This window comes from Aplysia californica, unplaced genomic scaffold, assembly GCF_000002075.1.
Source record: "Aplysia californica isolate F4 #8 unplaced genomic scaffold, AplCal3.0 scaffold00015, whole genome shotgun sequence".
Taxonomy (NCBI): Eukaryota; Metazoa; Mollusca; class Gastropoda; order Aplysiida; family Aplysiidae; genus Aplysia; species Aplysia californica.
The window spans coordinates 252,790-279,398 of record NW_004797285.1 but is presented as its reverse complement, the minus strand read 5'-3'; the positions used below and the strand labels follow the sequence as shown (position 1 = coordinate 279,398).

Here is a 26,609-nt window from a genome sequence, read left to right as displayed (position 1 = left end):
CATCCCCATCAATACCTTTCACATCATTCAGTGAGCCAGTGGCTTTGACTCTGCCATGCCGGGCCAATCCGAGCTGAGAGGGGAGACAAGGTCCCAGAGGGTAGACTGAGATATTTTATTAAAAGAAAAACTGCTCCTCCCTCAAGGAAAATCAAATTCAGGTCTTCTACAACTAGCCATGGCAAAGACCGTAACTTTTACACCACAGACACTAATCATCCTGGAACAGCAGTGCCAACCCCCCCCCCCCCCCCCCCCAAAAACCCCCCCCCCAACAAAGTACACAATCATTATCATTATTATCATACAAACACAAAATTCGCCCCCCTCCAAAAAAACCCAAAAAACAGCCAGTGCACATCTGGTCAAAGGTCATCAGAGGTCACTGACATTATGCCTGGTCCTGACACGCTGTGAGAAGCACGGAGACTGAGCCGCGGTCAAGGGCTTCTCGCTGGGCTTGACAATCACCGACTTGTACCTGTGGCCACAGAAATAAAATGGGTTATTGATTATTGAGCGGGTTCAATGCCTTCTCACACCTTGAAATTTATCAAAGCCCAGTGCATGCTGCAGAATATCTTACCCTTACCAAATCCTTACTTGAGTAATTTGATATGGTTTGATAAAATACAGCCGAGGTGGCCAGATTTTCCTTCACGGAGGGGCACAAGCTACCATTTTGACACTTTTTGATCAAATCCTCTAAAATCAAGCACGCTTGATTCTTTGGATCAGGATCAGGTCTGGTTTGTCAAAATCGCAGCAAACAATGCTTCCACTCACTACAGGGGTTAGTTAAATCAGGGTTTAGAGGTTACATCATTTAAAAAATGTTCTTTCTTTTTTGAGTGTTTGTCGCAGAATACAATAGGTCCCAATGGACTTCAAGGCCAAATTTGAAGCAGCAAAGCAGAGGTCAGCTGATAAAGTGTGCATAAGGAGTGCTCTTACCCACCCTGACTGATCTGAAATGACCATTCAATTGATCAATGGGCATCAATCCTTTAAAAAAAAATTAAACCATCAAGGAAAGAAAAGTTATGTTTTTGTAAAGTGTTTTACGGCGCTCGCAACTGCATAGGTCATATGAGCGCGCGGGACACACCTAAAATTTTCAGTTGGTAGGAAATTTTGAATTTTGCCCGGGTGGCGGCCAAAGCCTACTCTTAGACCACCAAGGGATCTTTAAACATGCGCAACTTGCACACGGGCCCTCCGAGATTTTTCGCCCTTTTCCGAGAAGGCTAGGTGTAGATCTTTCCTACCAGAAGATCAGGGGAGTGGTAGAAAGACAGCAGTAAGGAGGAGCCAAGGAGTAGCAGTAGAAAGGCTGCAGAAAGAGTCAGGAGCCCAGAGGAGGGGGCAAAGGAGGTGAGGGGGTGGGGGCAGAAAGTGGAAATGAAAGCAGACAACAGAACATTGCTAGAGAGCAGGAAAGGAGGTGAAAGGAGACAATTTTAGAGAAGAAAATTTTTCGGTCGCTACCCGGATTCGAACCTGGGACCTTCGAATGAGAGGCCAACACCTTAACCTCTAGGCCACGAGAGCCCCCCGGAAAGAAAAGAAAATGAGCCCATTTGTGTGGGTTTGATACTTAAGTTATGTAAGAGGTGTGACTTCCAAATTGACATCCACCTCCGATAGTTTTGTTTGAACAAAGAGAGGCACATCAATACATAGCAATTATTTAGTGCTGGGAAAAAGCAAGACAGACAGACACAATCATCAGAGGTAAAGAAATGAAGGACCTCCAAAGGTGGCGCAGCAGCATCTCCCCCCGCTTGTATGGGCTTGACACTCCTTGAAGTTAGTAAAGAAACAAGACCTCTGATTCAACTTCCACTTTCAGCAAAACTGAGCCAAATAGACGGCGAGTCTTTGAAATTTTTCTGGCTACCCAAGTTCTCTTGTTCCACAGCCCAGTGTGATACCAGTTGAGCTAAAGATACACCCGAATGACAGGTAGGCCTACTTTAAGTTTAAAGAGTAAAGATAAGCACATCAACACAACATCCGTCATTTCGTTCTGGAAGACAAAAAGCAGGACCAGGCAAAGGTGCTCTCCAACACCCACTTGTATGAGTCTATATATATATCTCTTTTTTTTTTTTTAAACTAAGAGGCGCAACCCTCAAATAACAAAAAACACAATTTTTTAAAAAAAGAAAAGAAAGAAAAAAGAAAAACCTTTGAAAGGTTTGTGGAGAACCTTGAAAAAGGAAGACTGACAGAAACAACTGAGAGAAAGCTTAGCTGACCAAAGCAATTCATTTTTTTTTAAGGCACATAAATCCGAGAAAAAAATTACTTTTTGATTCCTGAGGCCTTGTGGACCGCAGCCTGTCGCATTTTGGCCATGGCCTCCATTTCTTCTCTCTCAATACGTTCTTCTCTTTGTCTCTTCAAGCCCTCCAGTTCTGCCTCCCGCGCTTTTATCTGCTGGTCAAAGGCTTCTCTCTGGCTGGCCCGGATGTCCGTGTTGAGAGCAAAGTCACTGACTTCTGTCGACGAACAAAATATTCAAACCTATGTTAGCGTTACGAAAAGAACAACACAATAATAGTAGTTTAATGCTGCGAAAAATTAAGGCAGACAAACAACTACAATACAGGGAAAGAACAGAAGCAGGACCTTCCAGTAGCCCTCCCCCTATTCAAGCCAATACAAGTAACATCAAAAGAGAAAAATCGAGGACTCCTTACAATTCCCAAAATAGTAAAGAGCAGCACATCCACAAAAGAGCCATTTGGTACAGGGAAAAGTGGACAGCTGACAAACAGAAAAAACACAAAGAAACAGGACAAGCAGGACCTACACTTGGTCAATCCATAAATTAAAATGAATAATTAACCCTATCTGTACGCCGTGTCCATTCGACGTGGGGAACCCTGTGTCCCCAATTTCCAAAGAGGAAATTTACTCGTTAATCCGATCCGTACGCTTTGCATAGCAGTCTGTCAAAATGATTTTTTGAGAAATACTGAAAGTTTCAAAGAGATCTTCGCACTAGAAATGTCTTAAAATGTGAAGAATATAACCCCAGGGGAACAAAATGACCCCAGGGCGTATGGATAGGGTTAAGACAAAAATTATCAGATTTATAAATCTATTTGTTCATGATAGAAAGTAGAGAATATTATGTTCATTCAGTGTTAAAGAAGGAGAAAAAAATACAACAACCACCATATCATATTGGTGTGAAAGACTCACTCACCTGTAAGCGGCTTTTTGGACCTTTGAGGCAGGAATGGCTCTTGGTGTATCACATGGTTAGGCCTGGCTTTGAATTGGGCAGCTTCCTTAGCTTGACGTTCCTCCTCTTCAACCTGCTTGAGGTCACGGGCATGCAAAGAAAGAAACCATAGGCATGGCCGAGAATCAAACACAAGCAACATGCATTATTTAGAGTTCATTATTTTTCTCACATTTTACAGAGTAGACCTTATTTCTCTTTAACTCACTTGAACTTGAGCTATTTTTCACCTAACAACTAGGAACAGCGTAAAAAGTATAGTGTATAACTATAACAAACTTTTAACGAAATGAAACAAGTAGGTTAACACTTTGCTGCCTCATCTCGTCGATCAGCTATGTGTACCTCCCAATTTCTTTGGATTTACCCCAAAAGATGATGGCAAAGTGCTAACTGCTGGCATGCAGCTTCCTGTAGTTTGTACCTAAAAAACCCCGAAAAAAACACAAGATATTGACCGATATAACACGACCCATAAATACATGGGAAGGAGGCCCAAGTGAGGTAAAAAGTTCCAAGTCAGCTTTTGTTTGTTGCAGACCAGCCAATCGCTCCATGAACAAAAATAACTTTCAAACTCCTAAGAAATAAGAGCTTGGGGGGAAAAAATCAAGCCTCCAGACCCCAGAAGATTTGGAGTTTTTTTTGTTTTCGCAAGGTTTTACAGCTCTCACAACTGCATAAGGTTATATGAGTGCCAAGGGGAGGACGTCAACAGAAAAGTCCTTACAGGGAATCAGACTCACTCTGCTCACCTCTCTAGCTTCAACAGCACAAAGTCTGCATCGACTATCAAGGCCCCCGGAAATAGTGTGATAGGGGTTGTGTATTAAAATATGGTGGCCACGGCCGCGTTGGACAGGTGCCCGTTTTACACAGTTAAATTATATAGAAAAAACGCAAGGGGGGAAATGGAAAGTGTCCGTTTGTACAGGTGGCCGTCTTATAGAGGTGGCCGTCAGGGCAGGTTCGACCGTATATTCTAAATGTTACAACAAAGGGATATCAAGTAACCTTTGCAAAGAACTCCTCCTTGTATCTCTGACCCCTGTGGTCTGCAGAAAGTTGGAAGGGCTCCATCAAGGTTATGCCTCGCTCCTGCTTGGGGGGTAGCGTGTCGGGTTTGTCATTGGGGAAGCCTTGGGCATGGAACTCTCGGGCCTGGGAAACAAAGCAACAGATGACCATTGCAACATAAACATCGGAGCACTCATGTGTGATTGGAAAGCACAGTAACTAGATGTTTGATCGTTTGAGCAAAGAGAAGCACATTGACACAGTAATGGTCATTTAGTGCTAGGTTAGAAAAAATAAGAACGGTTAGGGTTAATTTCGCCCCTTCGGGAATGGCCTAAAGACACTTCAGTCAGTGGCACCGCCCCGTGGGACATGCAGTTTTGGGTTGCTTTGAAAGATAAGAAGTGCTGAACAACACAGAGCAATGGATAGAAAGATGCTGAGTATAAGAATACGAGATCAAAATGCTTACAAAAATATGAGAGAAAACAGGAGCGAGAGGCAGATATCACCTGATTTACGCTCAAAATACTCCCAACAAAAGTGGAAATGGGCTGGTCACATTGGTAGAGTGACATAACAGACGCATAAAAAGATGCACTGAATGCAGACTAAGAACAGGAAAATTATCAAGAAGAAGAACAGAAAGAAAGATTGCAAGATGATATCAGACAGCGGACTGGCACAACCTAGACAAGGAGAACAGCTGATAGAACAGAGTGGAGGTCTTTGTTGAGAGAGTAAATAGAAGCAAAGCAGACTTTTACATGAAGATTAGGTTCACAGCAGATAACCTCTTCACAGCATACCAGCTAGAGAGAAATAGGTGGAGAACTATGAACAGCGATATCTGTTTCAGATCTGGCACTTCATGATGATGACCAGTTGCCCTACGAAGATCTCAGGTTTTGCTTGAATGAGTTGATGTGGAGATAGGAGATTACGTAAAATATTTACAATTACAATCAGACATTATTTTATGTAAACAAGAGCTTTGATAGACTCACTCGTCTCTCCTCTTCCAGGACCTGCTGTATTTTGAGCTCCCTTCGCGTCAACATCTGCTTGCTCCTCTCCTCCACACTGAATGGCTCCGGCACTGTATGGTGGTGTTCTAGACGAGGCCGGAACGGAATGCCCGGGTGTGGGACAGGGTTTGCCTTCATATTGGCCTTTGTCTCCTCCTGTGAGAAATATCCCTATGTGAATTACTTTGTCTTTTTTGAGTAAAGACAAAACACATCGTCAGAATTATAAATCATTTCCAGAAGATTGTCACTGAGGTAGCAAAATGGCACATCTCATTTTTGCTACTTTTGAGATAAATGGAAAAAGCTGTATAATTTAACTAGACTATTTATTTATCATCTAATAATGGTAAAACTCACCATGCATGTTTCTTTTGTGACAGCCATCACATTTGTTTTGAGTTTACCACTAAACAAAATGAAAGGCTAGCTGCATTTTGGCACAAGAGTTATGCCATTCTGCTGGCGCAGTGACGAGATATAACTTGGTTTTTGTTTTTTAGGAGAGACTTTACGGCGCTCGCAACTGCATACGGTCATATGAGCGTCAAGGGGTGGATGTTAACAGAGAAGTCCTTAGAGGGAATCAGACTTACTCTGCTCACCTCTACAGCTTCAACAGCACAAAGTCTGCTTCGACTATCAAGGCACCCCGAAAATAGTGGGTCACCAGAGTGTGACAAACATATAAAAGAAGTAGAGGAAAAATTACAATAGTAAGGATTAGGAAAGAAAAAGCAGCAAGTTTCCTGTTGCAGTTCAGCCACAGTTATGAGCATGACATTGATGAATCAGCCCATTTACAACTACCATTCTAATGTGCATAAGAACAAGGTTAATGTCCCCCTTTCGGAATGGGGCTAAAGACACTTCTGTCAGTAGCACCGCCTAAGGGGGACAGCGTATTTTTGCTTTGACTTTACCACTAAACAAAATAAAAGGCAAACAGAATTTTGGCACAACTCAGTGACGAGATATAACTTGGCAAACCACAAACCACTTTCAAAACAAGAATTGGAACTGTTTGAGCAAATATTTATAAGTGCATCTACATGCCAACTGTCATCTTTTGTGAACTATGCCTTGCTTAGAATGACGCAATCACTTTCTAAATGACAGCCATTAAGTACATCCATAACAACTTGTTTCAGTAAGTGTTTTATAGCACTTGCAACACAATAAGGTCAAATAAGTGCCGAAGATTGAGGCGCTACAAGAGAGTAACAAACACAAAATAGAAGGAGGGGAGATAAGGACCATAGATGTTTGATAGGAAAGAAGGAGCAAACCACATTAGAGCACCCCCCAACCACCCACCCAAAACAACTCATTTCGTGCAGGGAAAGAATAACACAGACAAGACAGAAATACCAGATGGGATAAAATACAATCTAACAGAGACACGCTCCAATCACCCGTTGGAATCGTGACTAAAATCTACACCCCTAAAAATACGGAGGGATTCTGAGTACATTATAATGTTGCGAATAATAATAGTATGATAAAAGTAGAGACACTGAGGAAAACGTAGAACCACGGCAAAAGTACAGAAACAAAAAATAATAAATGGAGCAAGAACTTTCAACATTTAGACTATACAGGACCAGTGTCAGTGGTGTAATTCTTGTAATGGTAAGATACTTCGCCCTAGTATGCCGGAGATGAAAGTCCATTTCTCACATGAGAAGGTTTCATCGAGTACCCCTGTCTGTCTACTGGGAGGTTGTATCCCACTCAGCCTGGCTCGACCTGGACAGGCAGGGTCAAAACAGCCCAAAGCGTAAATGATCAAATGGTGTGAATACAGCTTTAAACATGAAAAACCATCTCAAATACCTAAATGAATTATTCTAGGTCGACGGGGCCATAAAAGATTTACAATTACAATTCGCGCATTCTAGAAATTTAAGAGTACATACCACCTGAGGAACTTCTACGGGTATTCTCACTCGGTTCTTGAGGGCAAACGCTGGAGACTGCGGAACTGTGGGGGGCAAGGGTTCCACGGGTTTAACACCCTGAGGAAAAGGAAAACGAGGCAGAATTCATTAATGATTATCACTCAAGTGTAGCAACGCAACACAATCATTCAATAAACTTCTGAGTTTATAATCTAGAGAAAAAAAGTAAGTAATTTGCTACTGGTTTAAGTATTAGTTTAAAAAGGAAGATTTTACGGCACTAGCAATACAATTAGGTCATATAAGTGTCGAAGATTAGAGGTGTTGAAAGAGAGTAACAAACAAAAAACAAGGAGGAGAGATTACGACAATAGATGTTCGATAGGAAAGAGGGCAAAAACCGAGAATTTGTAGAATGCACAAGAACGGCCCTCATTTTAAAAAGTTTTTCCTACAGAATGAGGTGTCTTTTACACATTACATGCAGAATTAAATGTACTTTCTCATCAAATGAATGTAAACTGTAAATTGTAAAATATTTCGAGTAAAGAACATCGGTCAACTGGAGCCGGGAAAAAGAAAGACAGACAGAAATAAAAGAGGGACAGCCAAGGAGGAACCACCACGGGTACCTATCAGTTATTTATCAGAAGTTTAAAACTGATCATTATCAAATTACTGAAAATTAGCACTGTAAATCAATAGTGTCATATTGTCAATGAAACAGAAAAAAAAAGATAAATGACAAGAGTAAATGCAGAGGGCCAGAAAAGGATCAGAATATAGGGATCTGTTTATGAAGTATCTGAAGACACCCGAAAGAAACAAAGTCAGATTTTCATTAAAACAATTAGGAAGAGACAAACGTAGTTCCAAGAACATTGGAACAGTATAAAGGTTTTGAACATCTTGCTCTCATTGAAAATGTAGAAGGCCAATAATAACTGTCAGAAAACTTAAACAGATGGGTGGCAGGAAATGAACAGGATAACATAAGTTGTTTTTTAGAGCATCTATGCAACACACTGAGAGACAAACCATTGTCACATATGTCTATATATATCAGGATTTGGCACTTGATCAAGGCGAAGAAGTTTACAAAAGACCACCAAATGAAGAAACACGCCTTACTTACCACAGGGCCTTGAAGTATTTTCGGATTGACCGGTTTCGCATGGAACTCAAACTTCTCTCCACTTTCAGTTTTCGACCGTAGGTCTTCTACGCTAACCGCTCTCTTATGGTGGAGGTTGAACTCTTCCGTCACGGTCAGGGGCTTAGGTGCTGCCTTAGGCGCACCTATGACTGGCTTTGCCAGGATTCTATGATTCACGGGATGTGCCTTAAATTGTTGTCTGGGAGATGATAAAACAATTTATGTCAGCTTACAAGTTTCAGGTTTTTTTTCCAATTTTTTTTTTTTTAGATTTTAAAATATATCCAAGATTTATAATAATAATAATAAAGGATAGCATTTGTGTAGTGCAAACTGCTGCTCAACAGCAAGCTCTATGCGCTTTACAATCTATACTATTACCCCAGCAGACCTGAGAGCATTCTGAAACAAACTCAACTTCCTGAGAAGCGTACACTGCAAGTCAACCTAAAAAAAAAGGGTAGGTACAAAAATCTATCTCATGCTTTCCCACTAGAATATCAAAATCCCAAATCTAAACCTACATATCTAAAACAAAATGGTGATATAAACTAAACTCTCCCAACTACCTTTTTCAAAGCATCAATAGTCAAAGACAAAAAGTCGAGTCTGGCTTTCAACATTCACACGTTCTTAGTACCCCAGTTGAATATTAAAGGCAGTGACCATGCAACTCTCAATATATTTTCAAATAGCTTACTTCTGGTGCTCTTCAAACTCCAGTCGCTCTTTTTCCTCCCTGGACATAGTATGAACTGGCCTTGAGCGTCCCCTGGTCGTCAAATTGGGTGTCTTAGCTATTGTCAGGCCAGGGGATGGGGATCTCACACCTCTGGAACCTTCTGTTAACTTAGATACAGACCTCGACCGCTGCTTGGCACCTGCACAAAGCAAAAAAGTCCACAAAAAAGTAGTACAGACAGCCATTCATCATGGACACCATGGGCTTTGAGTATGTCAGAGTGTGAAGAGAAACATTCATACAAAAATGAGAAATGTGGGCTAGGAAAAAGCAAGATAGACAAAATGAAAAACAAGAGAGGCAACATAATGAAGGGGAACCTACCAGTCCAATGGCACCCTCCAACCACCGGCACCATGGATTTAATATTACACATTGTGACATTAACACTTCTTCAGGTCCATGCAATTTTTTTTCAAAAGCTCTAGAGCCAATATGTGCTACCTCGATTTTTTTTTAGAAACATGGATCACCCACTTCTACTAAAATCTGACACTTGTTTTCAATATCAGATGATGAAAAGATTACTATGCCATCATGAAGAGTACCTTATATCAATATAAGGACAGAAGGATGGATAGAGAGTGTCCCTCGTCCGTAGTGAAAACTAGAGAAAGGTAAAGTGTTGCTGATGAGCCTTAGGCAATAATAAAATTGCTCTTTCACATCTGATCAACAATCAAGACGATGTAACAACTCTCGTCAGAAAACGCCACCCACCCCTCTGGTGTAATCCCTTCCCAATCCACACCAGCACATCCGAACAAATACACACACACACACACACACACACACATTCACATAAGCGTGAATCACACACCACATATGACCCAGTGCCACCCCACACTGTTTTCGATCACACCCCCTCCACCCATCATCAGATGACTAGACTCAAGGGAGTCTTAGTGCCCTACATACTGTAACTAGCCTAAATGTAAAGTGTCATGATGCATCTCAACACCAGCAGTAAGTGTATCACTCTGTGGGGGCAGATCTGGTGGGCTCATGTAATCTGATACTCTAGATAGCAATGGGTGCATTCTTTTCCATCATGCACACAGGGAAAATTGAATGAGACCACCGTAACGAAACAATTTGACCACGTTTTTCAATACGAGCTGTTTGACAAATCCATACTGGTGGAAAACAGTGTTGCCAATACAAAGGAAATATAGCAATTCAGTTGAGGAATAATTCCAACTTCGCATGTTCATATGTTATCTTTGCCCAACTGTACTTCAGAAACAATTCTAAAACAAGTACTGACTTACCATGAGGCTGCGTTCTGAATCTCTCCGGCGTGCGCCTTTGAAAGGCAATAAGTTTCTCAGCATCTGACTCATACTTATTGCTGTGAAGTGCATTTGTACTTTTTGCAGAAGAAAGCTTGAAAGGCTGAGGCTTCGTCAATCCTCGAACTTGAGGTTTTGATGGAAGATGCTGTGGAATGATGTACGGTAGAACTTTGTAAAACCCTAAATTTCCACTCACGGGGAGGGGGATGAAAAAAAACCCAATCATACTTTTTGCGTTTTAAAATAATAAATCAAAACACATCAACACAGTGAAGCAACAGAGAGAAAGACAAGAAGACCTATCTTTCAACCAAGCACACCCATAAACCATTTGTGAGGCAGCATAGTGAAATCAGGCGTTCGTAACAACAATGAAAACAAAGAAAACGCCATTTTTGTGGGCTTCGAGCAATTTTTTCTCCAATTTTCTATTTTTGGATCAACACCTTTTATGTCCTTTCAAAAACACATTTCTGCGTTGGTGCTACCGAAAAACTTTCATTAGGCACGAAAAACGTTAATTTCCAGTTTCCAAGGATTTTCAAGCTTTCATTAGGCACGAAAAACGTTAATTTCCAGTTTCCGAAGATTTTCAAGCTTTGGAAGTCACCAAAACTTTGGGAGCCATTTTCTCGCTAGATTTTACCTCTTATACCAGGTGACCCCACCACCAGCAAGGGCAAATATCTCAACTTATATTCAAGTTAAAGGTGCTTTTTTTTGGCAAAATGAAAGACAAATGAACAAGCTTTAAGATGATATGAATAACTCTACATGCCCCAAAACTGACGAGCGCCTGATTTTACCGCGCCATGACACATTTGAAGCCAATCAGATGTTCTTACATCAGTGGTGATTACAGCTTTAAAAAAAAGTCCAAAAAGACAATTGACTAGGACATAGAAGCACTGACACAATATAAAAGTCACTGCAGGGTAATAACAAGAAAGACAGATGTTGAAGGAAAAAAAATCTAAACCAAAAACTGAGCCACAAAGGACTGACAATAATCAAGACCAATTCAAGAATTCAAGAAAAGTGCCTTGGAGCTTGAAAAAGATTTATAAGCATATTAAGGAAGAGGACTTTAATAAGTAAGACAGACTGAAAGACAAAAACAACAGTGGGGAAAAAAGAAAGTAGAGCCTGCCAATAGCACCCTCCATCCACCCGCAATTCCCTCAGACTCAGAATAAAAAGTAAATACTGCAAAGCAAAAAGAAAATTGGCTTAAACCCCCCCATTTTCTCAATTACAGCCCAACAAAGCAAACCTTATTCTATATCACCACAGCGGGAGATCATTTCACGGTAAAAAGTATAGTACGGCCCAATTGTCTTCACTCATGGAGACAATCACAGCTTACGCTTTCCAGTTCCTGTGAGACAGAACTATGACCCAAATTGACACTCAGTTACTCTGGATGCTGCACACTAGGTCAAGCGGTTTGAAATGAGGGACCATACTTAAACCTCCACCCACTTTATTGCCACCAAATTATAAAGTCTCCCGAAAAATGAGACACTCAATTGTTCAAATTCTTTATGGTAGTGAGTACATCATGATAAATACAAAGTGTAAAATACTTAAATAAATCCCTTTCCTCCCCCGTCATTTTAGTTTTAGTAAGAGTTTTACGGCACTTGCAACATAATAAAGTCACATAAGTGCTGAAGAATAGAGGGGTTACAAGAGAGTAACATACACAAAAAAAGGAGAGATAAGGACGATAGATGTTTGATAGGAAAGAAGGAGCAAACCAGGGTTCCCAGTGAAAAATTTCCCCAACCCCTGAACTTTGTCGGAGGATCGCGATAGACGCAACAAAGTGCACAAGTAGGCCTACAAACATTGCAAAAGGAAGAGCAAGAAAACGAGCACTGAAAGGATCCATGTAAACAAACAAAACAAGGTATACAGACAATGGCACAAAACAAAAACACAATAATGCACTTTAAAGGGGAGACCTGTAGATCAAGCACAAGTTTCTATTTCACTGTCTTAGAAAGGCCAAATTTAATTTTGTATGCAGCAGCAGATGCTCTTAATTGCACGGAAGCCAGGGCCTGTGGGTCTGTACTGCAGGCTTTAGCTACATCCACAAGCACAGGAGCAAATGTCAGAGGAATTGAATGCTGAGCCATTACAGAGAGAATCATGGCTTCCATTGAGGCTACCCTGTCTGATAGCGGAATCATAGGCACTGGCTTGGGTTGACTCGAGCTAGATCTATATCTAGTATCACCTCCTCCATCTTTCTCATTTGAATCTGATGTTACTTCTTGCACTTGGGAAACTTTAGTAGTTATGAACAGGAAGTAAAGGTGGGCGGTTAGTGCCAAACTGGCATACATCGCTCTATTATTATGTTCTCCAAATTTTCGCATTTTTTCTCGGAGAAGATAATTATGAAACCCGTGCAGACGCGAAGCGAGACGGAAACATGACCGCGCGATGCTCAGCAATTCCGCGGCCGCTGATCTCAGCCCCGGACTTTCTCCGAACCGCGAACCCCGGAAATTCGCGTAAGTCTGAGATCCTGGCAAACCACACCAAAGCATCCGCCAACCACCCACTCCCCTGTCATCAGCAGTCCAAATCGACTTGTCAGGTTTAACAGACTCCCATGTCTGCTCATCACGTGCAAAATGGTCTACACCACACTTTCACATAATATAACATTATACCTCTCTCCCAGTTCCCCAAACTATCGGACCGTACACCAAGACCCACCATAAAGTACATAAAATTAAAATTTACGAAAAAAAACAGGTTTGGCTTTTAAGTTTACAAAACTGATGCTTCACTTCTAATTTCTTTTTAGTAGGAGATTTATGGCACTTGCAACAATTAGGTCATACAAGTGCCGAATGTAAGACAGAGGTGTTAATATATATATATACAAATAGAAGGAGAGATAAGGACAATAGATGTTTGATAGAATAGGAAAGTAGGAGCAAACCACACCAGAGCACCCACCTTCACTTCTAAGGCTCTAATTAAATTAAATACCTTTCACACTAATAAAACTCACCTGGCCCTGAGGTAAAGCTTCCCGCAAACATTTTGTAAAATCTTTCACTTTCAAATCCTTTCCAGAAGCCTGGGGATTCTTTAACCTTCCATCAGTTTTAAAGTGGAATCCTTGTGGCAAAGTTGCACACTGGGTAGATCGAACAGGTATATAGCCTCCAGCCTTCATGGCTTTCTTGTAAGAATCCTGAAGTAAAAATCAATTTTCATGATATAAAGACATAGATTCCACAACAAATTTGGCCCACATGAGCTTCTTATCACAAGTAATAACACCCAAGGACATAAAACGCCAACATGAGTTTTGATTCAAGACAATCATATCGCCATTTATGGTGGTCAGCTAGAACCGTACTCAGGCAAATCAAGACAGGAAGACAAAAATGAGAGATGGAACAGAAACAAGACCATCTGTTGCCAAAATGAGCTAATTTTATGTCTTCATTCATTTATAGACCAACTATTTTGGGAGTACAGAGAGGGACACCAACACAATAATAGCCATGCTGGGAAACAGTAAGACTGACAGAGTAACTGAGAAAAAAATTAAGAAGCTGGACCAGTCAATGTCCTTGTAACAATGCTCCACCCAGATTAACTGCAAATGTTTTACCCCGCCTTCAACAATTTAGATCATTAGGGACAGGGCCACTCCAAGCTGAGAGAGATGAAAATCCCAACCAAACTCATAGTCTTCAGCGTGCAATGGGGAAGCACCTAACCATAAATGCTAATCATGCTATCCAGATTACAGAAGCACGACAATGACATAAAATGACAACTGTCACAGGAAAGCCATTTAGACACAAATGGGGATGTAAATAAAGAAGAAAACAATAGAATGTTATATATTTTTTCTAAATAATATGAAATGATACACACTACTCACTACTGGATACAGAATCAGTCTCATTTCAAAAGTCAACATCTGGCCCCCTAACATATCAGGCAACGCGATGATATTTGGCCCCCCTGTTCCACACACCCATTAACACAATTCAGTTTAGATTGTTTGGCAAGCGAATAGCTTTAACCAAAAGTAGGAGAAACAACATTCCAGTAAAGACACATAAAAAGCTCTTCTCACTCCGCAATCGAATGCACTTCTTTTGTAGTGAATACAACATGAAGGGCAAACCACTACATATCAAATGTAAGCCCACTTCTTTGAAAATAAATCATAACCAAACCCACAACTATGATGAGCAGAGCTGGTGTAATTCATTTATAATAATTAAAAATGTGTCACGACACAGGGAATCAGGCACTCGTTAATTTTTGGGCACACTGAGTTACTGGCATCATATTGGCTTGTACATTTGTCTTTCGCAGAAAAAATTACATCTATTATGAATAGAAATCCAGATATGTGATGAAGGGAGTGGGATCACCACCTGGTGCCTGGGGCATAATTTGTGAGAAAATGGCAGCCAAAGTTTGGTTACTTCCAAAGCTTGAGTGTCCTTGAAAACTGCATATTTTCAATTTTTCTGCCTCTAATCAATGTTTTTAAGTAAAATCCACACCAAAATGTGTTTTTTAAATGGGCATAAAAGATGTTGAACCAAAAAATAAATTATCTGAAATTTTGAAAAAATTGCCCAACAGCCAGAAATAGGCCAGTTTCTTTGATTTCATTATTGTGACAAGCGCCTGATTCCACCACGATGCCTCACATATTATGTTACAAGCATTATAACAAAAGAGGTAAATCTGACAACTAAAATTGTTTTTAAAATGAGAGAGACTTATTTCAACTTTAATATATATTATACTATGATTGTGTATGACAAAATGTTACCTGTGCTTGTTGGCGTGTTTTTGCCAATTCTTTCTGCATAGTAGCTATTCTCTCCAGTTCTATTTCCTCCGATGTTTTTCCTTTCAAATTCAGAGTTGACCTTGTTTTCATATCCATGCCTGGTCGTCTGGACTCGGCAGTGAAAGTTCTCTTTTCAGATTTCGAGTTTGACCTGTGCAGTTTACCAGTGCTGGCACACTTGGGAAGATTTAAGGTTGAACTTCCAGATCGGTGGGTTCTGTAAGGGGAGTTGAGAACTTTCCTGGGAGATTTGTGGGCTTTGTACGGAGATTTGGGTGGTTTCCTGGGAGACCTGGGAGCTTTGTAAGGTGATTTGACAGCTTTCCTGGGAGAACGTAATCCTTTTGTGGGGGACTTGGAAAGCTTCGCTGCTACAGGAGATTTGAACTGCTGTCTCGTCACTGGAGATCTAGCAGGCTGCTGAACAGGAGAAGACGCGGGCTCCATCTCGGAGTGAGAAGATGCACTGGGACTGCTGTTACTCTCTGCAGAAGTCCTTTTTCGTGACCGTGTGTTGGCAGCAGGTGAACTCATCTCCACAACAAGGGCTTGGTCTTCAGCTTCGACCTTTGCCTCAACCAAGTTCTTCCCTTCTTCTTCAGACAACCTCTGCTTTTTCTTAGGGGATGGATGTGGGGTTCTGAAAGAGAAAGACAATTTTTATTTCACTTGTTTGTTTGCTTTATTAGTTAAAAACAAGGACAAGATAGGTGTCCTTCATTTTAAGTGCATCAATGACATTGCACCATATCATATCTTTGTGACATGGTTATCGAACGCAACACATACTTTTGAATATTGAATAGGCCCAAGAACAGTACCTAGAAATCTGTGGTTTAAAAAAAATATTTATCACTCCACAAACTCAAATTCTGCTCTCATGGTCAGTAGAATTTGTGTCGCTGATTTAAAAAACCTAATCAAATTCTGTCTACAGTGTTTCCTTGAGATAATAGTCAGTTAAAAAGTCCCTAGTCCAGCCCTATGTCACATCCGGTGATGGCTCACTGACGGGTAACTGCTTCGCATCGAGCAGTGGCTTTCTGTGAGTAGGAATCAAATTTTCCTTCCCATAAAATAAGTCGCCACCAATCCCACGGATAGGCGCAGAGAGTAGACCGGGTCTCTGTGCGGTTGTAAAAATTGTTTAGATTGATTCTTATAACTTGCGGTTCACAGTGATTAAGTGGCATAAATCGGCCACCCCTCTGTGCTCACCTTTAGATATCACAGCCATGTTTTAAAATCCTGCAATTTGGGACAAAAGAAGGAAAGACCACGCAAACCACAATGTTGCGCCAGTTCTCCGTTATCTTTGGTTCGATTTTTTCCTAAGATATACTTGAATGTCTCTTGGCTCATTTTCATGTTGGACTAAAAACGAGAAGGGCGCCTTTTAAGCAAAGGAAACAACTGATGATATTCACCTTCCATTTGCCTCCTTTTATTCATCTCAAGAAAGCCCATTCTTTAGAGTTTTCCTAGGATAATTTTCTACAAACACTATTTAACAACAATAGTTCGCTTCTTTCACTCGAATCCGCTGTGGGGCCAAATGACCCAAGTTCTGGTGTCTATACCAGTTGCAAGCAACACTTCAGTATATACACTTCAACGACAAGAAAGCGCTTTATCACAAGCAAGTGTTCTTTTTGTACATACCCTAATACAGACAAACCTGTTTTAGTGGTTAAAATATATTCCATTGAAACCATCATACTATTGGCAAACAAAGTTGTAATCAATCAACAGGAAAATGAAAAGTATTTAAAAGAACAAAGAAAGAAACAAGTAATTTAATTTTGTTGACGAGCCAGCACAAGGCAAAGAAGGTAATCAAAAAGGGACATTAATTTTGTTTTCTTTTTTGGTAAGTGTTTTACGGCGCTCGCAACTGCATTAGGTCATATTGGCACAGGGGACACATTAAAAGTTTTCAGTTGGTAGGAAATTTTGAATTTTGCCCAGGTGGTGGCCGAAGCCTACTCTTATCGATTTTAGACCCCCAAGGAATCTTTAACGAGCGCAACTTGCACAAGAGCCCTCCGAGGTTTTTCGCCCTTGTCCGAGAAGGCTAGAAGATCAGGGGTGTGGCTGAAAGACAGCAGTAAGAAGGAGCCATGGATTAGCAGTAGAAAGGCCGCAGAAAGAGTCAGGAGCCCAGAGGAGGGGGTGGAGGCAGAAAGAAGAGACGAAAGTAGACGACAGAACATTGCTAGAGAGCAGGAAAGGAGGTGAAAGGAGACAATTGTAGAGAAGAAAATTTTTCGGTCGCTACCCGGGACCTTTGAATGAGAGAGGCCAACACCTTAACCTCTAGGCCACGAGAGCCCCTAGACATTATATGAACCAGTCGAGAGTAAGTAAAAGTACAACCCCCCTCCCCCCTCAGTTTAGAAGAGCTTGATCCAGTGTGCAACATCATTGGTCACCATCATTGGTCACCATAGAGGCCACAGCCATGTTTTACACACTGTTCATACTGAACTGGAGATTTTTTTTTGCAAGACTTTTCCAAATTTTCAAGCCCAGATTTCTTTCTTCCAAGACAATTAACGTGTCATTTCAGAAGATAATTCGTTCCGGTGCGGTATTTTAAAAATTCAGAATGCGTAAAGACGAGGCTTTCTTAACTTCGAGGAAATATTTTTACAATAGACCAAGTTAAAAATCTGTTTTTCCCAGACTTTTTCAAGAATTTGGCCAACTTCCCAAAATTCTAAGAGTTTTCCATGTCTTAGAAAATAAAAACAAAATTCCAAGAGTTTTCCATTCTTCCCGGACCAGTACGAACCCTGTTTACATAAGAAGGAAACAGCGGGCTCTGAGTATCAAGGTGCACGAGGACATAGGAAGTGGTACTACACTTTTACCAAAACAATTGTACGAAAATGTTCTTAAAAAGGTAAAAGAAAGAAAGAACACTGCTGCATTATACGTAACAAAGGGAAAAAATCCCATTTGGGTAAAGCAAATATTACCTCTCAGTCTTTTGTGGAGCAGGCTTGTCACATACAGGAACTCTGCGTGGCTTCATTTGTGAAGATGAATCCCTTGAAAAAGGAAGTAACAAGACAATAGACATTCAATTATAAAATAGTGGCTTTAAAAAAATCATCACATGCTCCACTCTAACAAAACAAAACAAAAAACATGCAACAATGATCATCTAACTAAAATGCTTTATTATACAAAGTTTACTTGAAGTACAAGCACACATTTTTCAAACATTTATTTTAAGAATCAAACTGAATGTGATAAATAGGGTCTCACTGAACACGTTTTTATCTGAGTTACAAAAGTGATTTAGAGAAAAGATCACACTTATTGATGCAGAAGCAGTCAAATCAGTCACACATGACACCCAAATCATGGATAATGTGTAAGTGTGTGAAACAGTGCAAATTGTTTCCCACATGTACAGAACCCACATTCAAATAAAGACTCGATATAAATCTATAATTACCCTGCAGGTCTGGCTGCCGAGGTTTCCATCTTTACGGCACTGTCACTTTGGGGAGCAGCTGTACCTAGACAAAAAACAACATAAGTACAGCAAGCCTCTCATAAATCATAAGAAATGTCAATATTTATTCCTATTAACATTGGACTTGGAATATTGCCGTAAACCATTTCAAACATTTTTACTTTTTAAGTCTCATTGGAATCTACTGATATTTATCAATACTTTATTTCAAGCCTATGAATTTGACAGACTTAGCCCACATTATTCTCACCTCTTAACAAAACGGCGGAGAGGCGGGATAAAAGTGCACATATAATCACAAACAACTCTGCTGTCAAATTTAGTCAAAAGGAAAAAACGACAAATGGTCAGAAATTTTCCATTTAAAAAGAATTCCATATATCTCATAGTATTCAATTCTGTGCCTTTATTTTTGTCATATTTTAATCTGCTGTTGAGTAATTGAGAGGCCATCGTTTTCCTTTACACTGACAAAAAAAAGTATTGCGCAAGAAATTTATTGATGTCATATCAGTTTACAGTCCAGTCTAGCAAACTGTCACTGGCAGACATCATTGAAGAATTACATGACAAATAACAACACAACATTATGAGAGTTAATTTCTTTGTCAAATTTAAAAAGTGGACGTATTGTGGCAACAGACTTGCTTTACAATTTCTTTGTTCGATCAATTTATATAACTGCAGACTAAAACTGTCCTTGTCTTGTCTAGGTAGTATGAAACAATTCATTGTTTCCCTATCAACTGGGGCCTTTGTTAAAAATGATCGGTGCTGTACAGAGCATCACACTCTACCTCTCCCGAGCATTTGTGATAGTCTTTGACAGACTGCTGCATTTTTTAGATATGAAAATTTGACTTTGGCTACAACGATCTGACAGTATTGACATCATTTAATAAACACATGGATCCCTTTGGTCGTGCTGGAAGCATTTTGCAATCAGCGAAAATAAAAGTATTTTAAACTCACTTCTGAAGAGAATACAAAAAATAAATTTCACAGAGAACAAACTTTGATACTGAATGAAAGTTTTAAATCAAGCTATTATACAAATCGTGTGCCTGAATAACACATTTGGACATTGACTTTGAAGACTTTAACCTGGAGATGAAGGAAAATGTAGCACGCTTACAGTTACAGAGTTAGTCCAGATAAAATGGGATATATATACATGTACACGGAAAACAAGTGGTTAAAGATGAGGTACAGAAGATGGGACTGGTTACAAGTGTACGATAATGGCTGTAAAGCATAGGAACAGCCTGTGAACCAACGCAGAAGGAAAATGATAAGAATCAATAATAATTCTGTAATAACAAAGACCAGTAACTTGTTGACTAGTCCGTGTTCTTCTTATTTCTATTCACAGTAACCTGTACAGTCATAACTGTTGACTGAGTCACATCCACCACCAAACTATTGCCCCCGCCCATAGCCATAACAATTCATGAGTGTAAGGGAGAGCGCAAAATGGTAACCGTAGTCATTTTTGCATACATTACACGGCTAACCTGCCATCATGCAGTGTAAGGGAGAATGACAAAAATGTCAAATAACTTTGTTTATTTTTAACCTAAACGATGCAAACTTTTGAAAAAGGTTTATGAACAGTTTGATCAGATCTCTGTGCTAAATTATAGCTAAATAGTAAATAATAGAAGAGTTAGTGAAAACATTTATGCTTCTCCTGAAAAAGTTGTCTCCCTGCATACAAGGGGCCATTCATCAGTTTTCACCATACCGTGCCATACGTTGGCAGAACTAAAAACGCCAAGTTACACAAGCACCCTTTGTTTCGAAAATTGTAGTATTAAAAACTTGCATTAAAGCAAAGTGTGAACCTGGTAATGGTATACATTATACACGATACAGGACTAAGGCATTTTAAAAACATAAGTTTTACATGTCATATCACATGTTGCTCCAAAGTTGTTAAAAGTATTGAAAAAGCATTCAGTCATTCTGAACCTGTACAATAAAGTAAAAAACTGCTGACAGCCAGCTACCAAGACCTTTGTAACACTGACAATACAGGCCTAAACAGAAAGAAGAATAATCACTAACTCACTGTTCGGATTCAAATAGTGAATGATGGAACAATTACTAAGGCAAGAATCTGTATTTTTTAATTGTTTCCACAGCAATCACAAAAAGCCCGAGACTTTTTACAAGGTCATATCTCTCATCTCTATAAAAATCACAGTAATATTTACCCATTGACTTCGGTACTCTGACTCTTTGAGGTTTCGCAGGAATTCCATTCCCAGCTTTTCTGGCCATTCCATCTATTTCGAAATAGATGAAAAAAAGGCAACTTTCATTCAACAACTAAATCATTTAAACACTGAAGCAACTGTTACTAACTAGTCATAACACAAATATAAACTCATACTTTTATTATTTCAAAAAAATATTATCCAGAAGACTCTAGAAAAGTCCCATTGTATTGTTATGAATTAAGAATAAGCCAACACCTCACTAATATTATAATTTAATAAATATAAGCAGATGGAAAAGATATAAGCAGATGGAAAAATGAATCAGAGTCTATTTAGTAGGAAACGCAGTAAACAAAAAAATAATATACATATTTATAACTTAATAAATAAGAGAGGAACAACCTTTGAAAAAAATAGAAGCAGTAACAATTTTTAAAGTCTAAAATTGTACATCCGTTAATTTAAGATTATTTTAACATTCACATCCATGAAATATATGAAGAAAAAAAAGGAGTTCAACTCTTAAACCACATTATGTCTCTATTTCAATTTGCTAAGTTTTAGTTTTAAATCTATGAAATTAAAATTTAAAGAACATAGATCTGTATTTGGTCATTAAATAATTTATAACTAATTCATTTAAAATGGGATAGCTGTACTCACCTTTTTGATCGGCGTCACAAGGAATGTCATCCTCCATGCCTGGGAAATTATAAAATATGAAAGGCTGGTAATTTCATAAGTTTTTTTCTCCAACACCGGATGCAATACTTTTAAGAAATATGGGAACGGTAATGGAGGCACAGGGAAAAAGGGAGAAGGGAAGGCATTTGCCAGAGAAGTCATATCATCGTTGCCACAAGCAATCCACCTAACCATGTCTGGACGATGGCAGCATCCGGCAGTCTAGGTCCGTAACCATGGCTGGACGGTACCACCGTCCGATGCGAAGTTATGTATTATGGTATGGGCCGAATACAAAAAAGTACGAGCTAACAAGCCTTTAGTTTGACTGGACAGTCAAAGATAAATGAATTCTTCGTCTGGGTAATGACTTACTGATCAGTTTGAAACGAAACAAGTGGTTTTAAAAACGTAATATGTCGGGTCGCATTTCCACAAACACAAGATAACAGATAATTACACGGAAACGTGATTTAAATGGTTACGCCCAAATTTTGACAATTTCAGATTTTTGCAACCTCCCAACAAAACCCTACCCTAAGATGCACCTTTCAGCATCACCAAATGCAGTTTAATGCTATAGCAAGGTCAAGGCTTACAATTTTCTTGCTTTTTATCATGACTCCAGATGGGAACCGAACCAGAATGCAACAAAAACATGAAGTTACAGGGAGCACCTAGCACACCTATGATTGGCCCAAACACAGATGACGTATTTCCACCATTTATTTTTGTCGTCTTCCAGGGCTTCCCAAATGCTTCTCTCGCCAGCTGACCAGATCTCACCGTAACTGGCGCCCCATTATATTAGTGCAAGGTGGGCTACGCCACTAGGTTTCATCGCCGACTGCTTGGGCTGTGTGTGCGCGTGCGTGTGGGCAATTTTGAGGAGAGGGTAAATTTATGGAACGAGAATCGCTGAGAGTGTTTATATTATAAAAGATAGCACAAATTAATACCAAAAGAAAAAAAAAACCCAACTTAGCAAGACCTAGTACACAGTTACCGGCAAGGGAAACCTAAAAGAGTCTTGGGGGGAAACCCCGCAGACAACGAAAAATAGATAGCAGAAATATGTCATCTATATTTGGGGCAATCACAGAGGTGTGCTAGGTGCTCGCTGTAGCTTCATGTAACAAAAACTATCGTTTTGCCCCCAGTGTAAAAAGTACCCACACGAAAGAAAATGAATGCATCAAGCCCACCAGTCAACAATGACTGGTGCCTACAATGCTGTGATGATGCAACAGATGACAGCATACCAAGCTGGAAACAATTTGGAGTTGACAAAAAGTCTCAACTGTGACCTGAGGTGGGTTAAATGATCAATAAAATTCCAATCAACGCTCACATATGGCTAGATCTAGATCAACTACGCTGTCACCAGTATTAGAGGGCAAGTTAGCAAACTGCTCGATTTGTCAGAATGGGGGTTCAGAAAAGAAGGAAAGGACATTTTGGGACCATTCTTCAACATCAAGTAGACCCTCAACACCATCATCTGTACTCCGCACCATCACAGCTGCTGCCTCACTTCTCTGTCTGTCTCACCTGGATGAGGATGATCAGCAGGTGATGGTGCTTTCACAAGAAGGGACAATGAGGAAAACCTCACCAATGTAGAATGCTTATATATATATACAGTTTAAACAACTTACAGAGTTACAGTATGTACAGAGACTGAGGGATGAAACCTAAAGGACTAATATAGGCTAAGGTAAAGGCTATATCGAAGGATAGGAAAGGGCAAAGAAGGAGAAGAGCAGTGGTAGTGTCAGTGGAGCCACTGACAATCACAAATGCGGCACATTATCATGTGACAAAAAAGGTTTGTATACAAAATGGACTGTGCATGACATTGCTAGATCTAGATCTAGTAGACCTATCTATAGGCCTAGTCCCATCTCTATTGACATATGATTGATTTTGAAGGCACTTTTGAAAGGACCGAGTTGGTTAGTGATTTGTCACCACACGCCCCAGCAATTTTAAATTTAATCCTATACAATGTAAGGGAGTGACTATGTACACGGTAAGCAGGCACATAGCATCAGTATCTATGTACACAGTAACCGGGTACTTAGTTTCGGGGGCCCCTTGAGCTAGGTGCATGGCAACTGCTCCCCCCCCCCCTTTTACATCACTGGACTGGCCAACCACAACGTCGCACCGCTGACTGCCTTTTTGGAGCCTACTTACAGCTCAACCCCTTTCCCCCAGATACAATTCACTCAAGAATCCCTCCCGCTGTATCCAAGTTCGGGCCTTTCCTTGCCCCGCTTAAACCCAACCAAGCATAAAGTACTGCAGTCGAACCTGCCTTAACGGAATTTCCCCCCTCCCCTGCTTGATATTATTATATGGAAGAGGCTAGCCATACTTATTTTTAATATGATGGCTAGACTGACCATTTACCAAAAATAGGCCTACATTTTTAGTGTGCAGTACCTAAAGTATTTGAGACGAAACCAGGTGCCTTAATGACTGTGCATGTATTTTAAACCTGTTTTCTAATGTTAATAGGACCTAAGATAAGTACGGCTAGACTAAGCACGGCTAGACTTCTTGTCTAGCCGTACTTAAGTACGGGTAGACTGTCAGGCTAGCCGTACTTAATATTGATGGCTGAATTGTAAATGAAATTTTTAGTTTGCAATGCCTAAAGTATTTGTATTTTAGACAAAACCAAAAGGTGCCTTACTGACTTGCATGTATTTGAACCTGAATAATTACTAGATCTAGATCTAATGAGACCTGTGTACTTAACAGACTTGAGCCGATAGGGCCAAACCTAGAACTAAGTATGGCTAGACTGGCAGTCTAGCCCTACTTAAGTACGGCTAGCTACTTCGTTATTATATTGCTTGGCACGTGCTTAACAGATGTCTTGGCTGTGAATATCGCTCACATGCATGCAACCCTTTATAAGCCAGCGTTTTTCAGCCATGTTTCATTATAACAAGATGGCCCAACGACGCTCGTTGCCTCCACCACGTTCCGACTCATTGCATGTTGACTTGGGGTCTCCCGTTCAGTCATATATGAAGGCTACAAGAACGACGGCGAGCGACCAGAAGGGTGCCATGTTTGACCAGCGACAGCATCGACCGGTTCATCGTCAGACAGGCTGTGATGTCACGAACCACCACTACAAACCGCATCGGGGGCCAGTTACAGTTACGGGTGACAATGTCCACGTGAGCGAGGTGAAGAACCATCTCCGTAGAGCCAAGTTCGCTTCTCAAGTCCCTTCCAGGCGCCCAAGACACACGCCACCCCACAAAGCAGCTCGTTGGGCGTGGTCTGCTCGCCATTCACAGTGGACACAACGTCAGTGGGACCAGGCAGTCTTCTCGGACAAATCCAGATTCAATCTGCTGCCAAGGGCCCGTTCTGGTGTGTGGAGGCTTCTCAGCTCACCACAGGACCCCCCAGTACAATATACAGGGCTGTTTAAACGCAGCAAGGTACGGTACAGGGAAGAAATCCTACAACCCCTTGCTGTTCCTCTCTGCAGGATGACAACACCACGTCACATCGAGTACGTATCGCGGGGGACTTTCTGCTGCAGCAAGGTGTCCTCCGTATGGACTGGCCAGCTTTTAGTCGGAGTTTCAACCCTGTAGATCTAGAGAACATTTGGGATCACATTGACCGGTGGATAAGGGACAACCACTCTCCTGCATAAACCTTCAACAACTCTTGAGCTACCTCGTACAGTCACAGGAGTGGCAGAACCTACCGCAACAAGTTCTCCAAAGGCATGTCCTGGCCATGCTTTGACGCTGTGCCAAAAGTTTGGTCAAATGAGGTGGCGACACCAACTATTGACGCCGTTCAAGAAGAACTGTTCAGACTTTTGAAATCCGACCAGTGCGATTTAAAATGATTTTTTATTAACTTCTCGTGGTTGTTGAAATCTGAAATGGTACACACTTAAAATCATTCTAGATCTAGATCTAGATCTAGATCTAGATTTTTAGATCTACTAAGACAGAACATGTAGGTAGTAGGCCTGTGGGCATGCAGGCCTACTATGGTATGGATACCCGCGCACTTCGTACAATTTGTATGGATAACCACTCCGTTTTCTTTTGTTGAATTTTTGTTCGCCTTGATTTTTTGTGCAAGTTTGGTTTGTAAGCTATTTGATATAGAGAAATTTAGATCTAATCTAGATTAGTCTAGATATCTAGATCTAATCTACATATGGTGTGATGGGTTTTGGCGTTTGATTGGATTGGGGATCAGCTGTACTTTTGGGACTTGCGAAACGAGCAACCACCCCACCAACAAACACAATAATAAAGGCAGGAGACCTTCCAACCCTACCCCTACCCCAAACCCTGACCTAACCCTAGATCTAGCCTTAACCGTTACCCTAACGTACCCAACCCTATTTCATAGTAGTCGTTCGTTACGGGATTCCTCCCGCCTCGGCCTCGAGATTCTAGAGGCTTTCCCCACTTCCTACAACAACATAGGAAGTCTCAGTAAAGTTCAGCTGACGCCTGCCGAGTTTTTGAATTTGTACACACACAAACACACATTATACAGTTGAGACTGAGAGCAGTTTTATAGATCTTGATCTATCTAGACTATTTGCTGTAAGAATTCACCTTTTTTATGTTAAAAATCTAAAACTTACGATTGTCGAACCAAGTGTCGTTGTATGCCTCCTCGTAGACATGGGGATTATCAAAGTCAAAAAACTGTGGAGCATCGAATTCAAAATCCATAGCTCAGGCTGGAGGTTATAAAAAAAAAAACAACGTACGTCAGATATAGGCCTATAAAATTATTTTCTTAATAACATAAAAATACAAAATCTTTCCCGATGATGGGCTGAAAAGAAACACCTAAAATACGAACAAGGAAAGTGGAATTGATTGCAGACTCGAACGCCTCAAAACAGCGCCTGGCTACTGGCAGGGCCTGGCCTAAATTTTCAATCTGCCGGCACACA

General features: G+C 40.5%; 1 protein-coding gene across 3 annotated transcripts; it reads right to left on the bottom strand.

Annotated features, from left to right (window-relative positions):
- Window positions 1–287: 287 nt before the first annotated feature.
- Window positions 288–26,609, bottom strand: LOC101858229 (targeting protein for Xklp2). 3 transcript variants are annotated; one of them, XM_005090275.3, is made up of 16 exons: window positions 26,292–26,609; window positions 21,623–21,661; window positions 20,954–21,025; window positions 18,717–18,780; window positions 18,232–18,303; window positions 15,230–15,890; window positions 13,430–13,615; window positions 10,372–10,540; window positions 9,059–9,239; window positions 8,338–8,557; window positions 7,221–7,319; window positions 5,281–5,457; window positions 4,271–4,417; window positions 3,218–3,332; window positions 2,312–2,504; window positions 288–481 (listed from the first exon to the last, which is right to left on the bottom strand). In XM_005090275.3, exons 1-16 carry the CDS (start codon window positions 26,380–26,382, stop codon window positions 376–378), a joined length of 2,592 nt encoding a protein of 863 aa, XP_005090332.1. In that variant the 5' UTR covers window positions 26,383–26,609; the 3' UTR covers window positions 288–375. The 3 variants fall into 3 exon arrangements, with proteins under 3 accessions (XP_005090332.1, XP_005090333.1, XP_005090334.1); XM_005090276.3 differs by having other exon boundaries at window positions 3,218–3,329; XM_005090277.3 differs by having other exon boundaries at window positions 18,717–18,774.

What these genes read in the sequence shown, in the direction of transcription:
- LOC101858229 (XM_005090275.3), bottom strand. Translation starts at nt 26,382, where the DNA reads ATGGATTTTGAATTCGATGCTCCACAGTTTTTTGACTTTGATAATCCC. An exon ending in CGACACTTGGTTCGACAATC is followed by an intron (nt 21,662 to 26,291) that starts GTAAGTTTTAGA and finishes ATAATTTCCCAG; the next exon opens with GCATGGAGGATGACATTCCT. An exon ending in CCGTAGAAGTTCCTCAGGTG is followed by an intron (nt 5,458 to 7,220) that starts GTATGTACTCTT and finishes TATTTCTCACAG; the next exon opens with GAGGAGACAAAGGCCAATAT.